Genomic DNA, 2,736 nt, shown 5'->3' with positions numbered 1-2,736 from the left:
GGGCATGGAGGTAGGGCTGATTGGCTGTCAGGGCTGTTTTCCAGCCATCCCCATGGAGATGCTGAGGCACCTGCCCCACACAGCCCTGCTAGTGACAGCACGCGGGGGGCATATCGGCTTCCAGGAGGGGCTGTTGCCATGGCGACACAACTACCCAGCCCGCCTATGCATCCAGTTCACCACTGCCGTGCTGGAGCAGGGCACAGAGCTGCATAGCCTCATGGGAGACCCAGGCACGGGGACTGGGGCCAGGGCAGAGCAGCTGGAGGCCACAGAATAAAGATCTCATGCCAGACATGGGCTGCCACAACCTTTGGGACTAGTTGCGGGTGCATCCCTTTTACAACAGTTTTCAGTTTTACTGCTTTAATTATGCTTGAAATTGTATTTAAAGTGTTTCCTGTTTTAGTATTTACCCATTGGCACTGCAAAGATATTATACTGAGAAGGTAAGAGCAGCAAATTCAGACTAATGAAAATAATTTCAGTTCCTGAATTTCTGTACCACAATTCATAATTTCTGCATGAGAAAACTAGCTATTTCATGTGCCTTAAGCAGAGATTAGTCTGATTACTCTGGTGAGATCTCATGTTTGGTCCAGTAAAAGTACCTCTTGCTTGTTTCCTGGACTGCCACAACTACAACTAACTGGAAGTAGGCCCTTCAGTAGGGCAGCTGGTGATATTCAAGGTCACATTCCCAAAAGGGCATTTTAAGATACTAAGCAATCTTCTACACTCATTCTCCTGGAACAATAAAACTATATTGTCACAAACAGAATCACAAACACTTCATTGTACAAATGGATAGAAGCATGGTGATCATGAAAAACATATGCCCACACAACTTTGCACCACTTTCTCCTGGGCTGCATTAGAGAGAGCTTGGTACCTCAAATAAAACCAAAAATCCAAAGCAAGTATTTCTATACGCCAGAAACATGCCTACCCCATGTGGAGTTTTTTTTCATCGTTTTGTGGTCTCCTTTATTCATTATGTCTCCAGAAGCAAATCTATAGTAAACATCTCAAACTCATTTATAGGTATTACTGCAATCACCTTCCTTAGTAAGTGGCCTATTCCTAACGATCCTATATGTTTTTGTAACTATGTTTGGTTACCAATTTAACTCAACTTCGCTCACTTTTTATTGTTGCAAATGCTGTTGATAAAATTAATTTTCAGCCCTCACATTTTTCAGGGTCTCACTTTATCGGAACCATTTTTCTATTTCCCAAATCCAATTTGTTATTCTGCTAAATAAAGGATGCGTTTTAGATAAGCACTTGATGCCTTGTTAGCATAAAATAGATTAAATACCGGTTACTTTCTTCTGTCAGGTAGGTCCTGAAAGCACAGGAGAACCTGGAATTTTTTTGTCGTGGGTGATTTGTAATCTGCTTAATTGACAGCAAGATGTCACACGAAAGACGAGCTATTGTTGCTGCAGCTTTTACATTGCTCTGCAATCAGGAGAACACCATTACATAGTCTCCTAGCTAATATGCAGGTTCTACTCTACTCCGAATGTACTCCATAGCTTCATAAAGCAAGAAATAAAACCAGCAGTTTGATTTACTCCTATTTTTATGCCTCAGATAAGCTACACAACATGGACCTCACAAGCCTATTTCTGACCATTCAAAATTGCACTCATCTCTGCTGTTATTCCACTTACCAGTCAAGTTGCACCAATGATGAATTTGACCCATAATATCTAAATGAAGCCTACCTGAGTCAGACAAATTCTACTTGATGGCCACCTCCTCTGCTGATTTTGGGGGTTCTGGTAATACATCATGGAAGGACCTCTCTTTGTCTAGGATTCTAAAAATGTTGCGGAGTTTGTGACTAGGGAAATCTAGAACTGTCTTTTTAGATAAAAGAAATAAATAGAGTAAAAAATCCCTCTGATTTTGTACATGTTCAGTTTATACGCACAGTGAAGACCCTTTTAAAGTGTAGGTCTCAGTCACACCAGAATGAAGAATTTTGGGTTGATTTTCCTAGGATAGACATTATTAAATCTGTGTATAGCTTCATTTTTTATAGTGATTTAAACCTCATCTGAATACATTTCTTATTCTCTTACTGAAAATTATCCAGATTATAAGACTATTTGATATTTAATAATCACACAGAAGGTCCTTTCCTAAGTAGAATAGATTGCTGAAGGCAGTTGTGGACTCTCCATCACTTGAGGTGTTCAAGAGGACACCTACTGGTCAGGGGTGACTTACACAAAACTATGCCTATGTTCTACTATGGGCATTTCCCAGGCTTCTGGGCTTTGTTGGTTGCTGCATGGAGCTGGGAGGAAATGTTCTAGCCTCCTGTGGCTACATGTGTTATGGTTTTTTGTTTTTGTTTTTAAACCCTCCCTTAGAGGCATTGGGTGATGGCTGTAGCCAGGGATAGGAATTTTGACTGGGGTATGCTGTGTGTTGGCAGCCTGGCACACACAAACCATCCTCTTCTTGCATGCACTTTTCCAGTTTATGGGGAATCACCCCACAGCACCATCTCTTGTGTCATAGGACATAACCTAACCAGTATCTCAAGAACACATCCCACTCTGGTATGAATCTTCCAGTATGGATCTCAAAAAAAGATGTGAATTTGCATTTACCTCCCACCACCAAGGTGCAACGTAAGCTCATATATTTTACGCAGATAAAAGTATATCTGGAAAACCCCATCCTCCACACCCCTATGTCCCATACAGTACCTCTCTC

At 41.4% G+C, this 2,736-nt stretch overlaps 1 protein-coding gene across 1 annotated transcript in view; it reads left to right on the top strand.

The window, feature by feature from the left end:
* Window positions 1-2,693, top strand: part of LOC102374794 (protein ABHD1-like) — a gene marked incomplete at its 5' end in the record, with an annotated part of 4,825 nt that extends 2,132 nt beyond the window's left edge. Inside the window, 1 exon segment of the mRNA XM_025195236.1 lies at window positions 1-2,693. This exon segment is cut by the window's left edge and continues 18 nt beyond it. Within this exon segment, the coding sequence (XP_025051021.1) occupies window positions 1-280 (280 nt within the window).
* Window positions 2,694-2,736: the final 43 nt, after the last annotated feature.

The sequence above is a fragment of the Alligator sinensis genome, unplaced genomic scaffold, assembly GCF_000455745.1.
Source record: "Alligator sinensis unplaced genomic scaffold, ASM45574v1 scaffold1874_1, whole genome shotgun sequence".
Classification (NCBI taxonomy): domain Eukaryota; kingdom Metazoa; phylum Chordata; order Crocodylia; family Alligatoridae; genus Alligator; species Alligator sinensis.
Note: the sequence above shows the minus strand (reverse complement) of the source record. Positions and strands in the feature narration are given on the sequence as shown.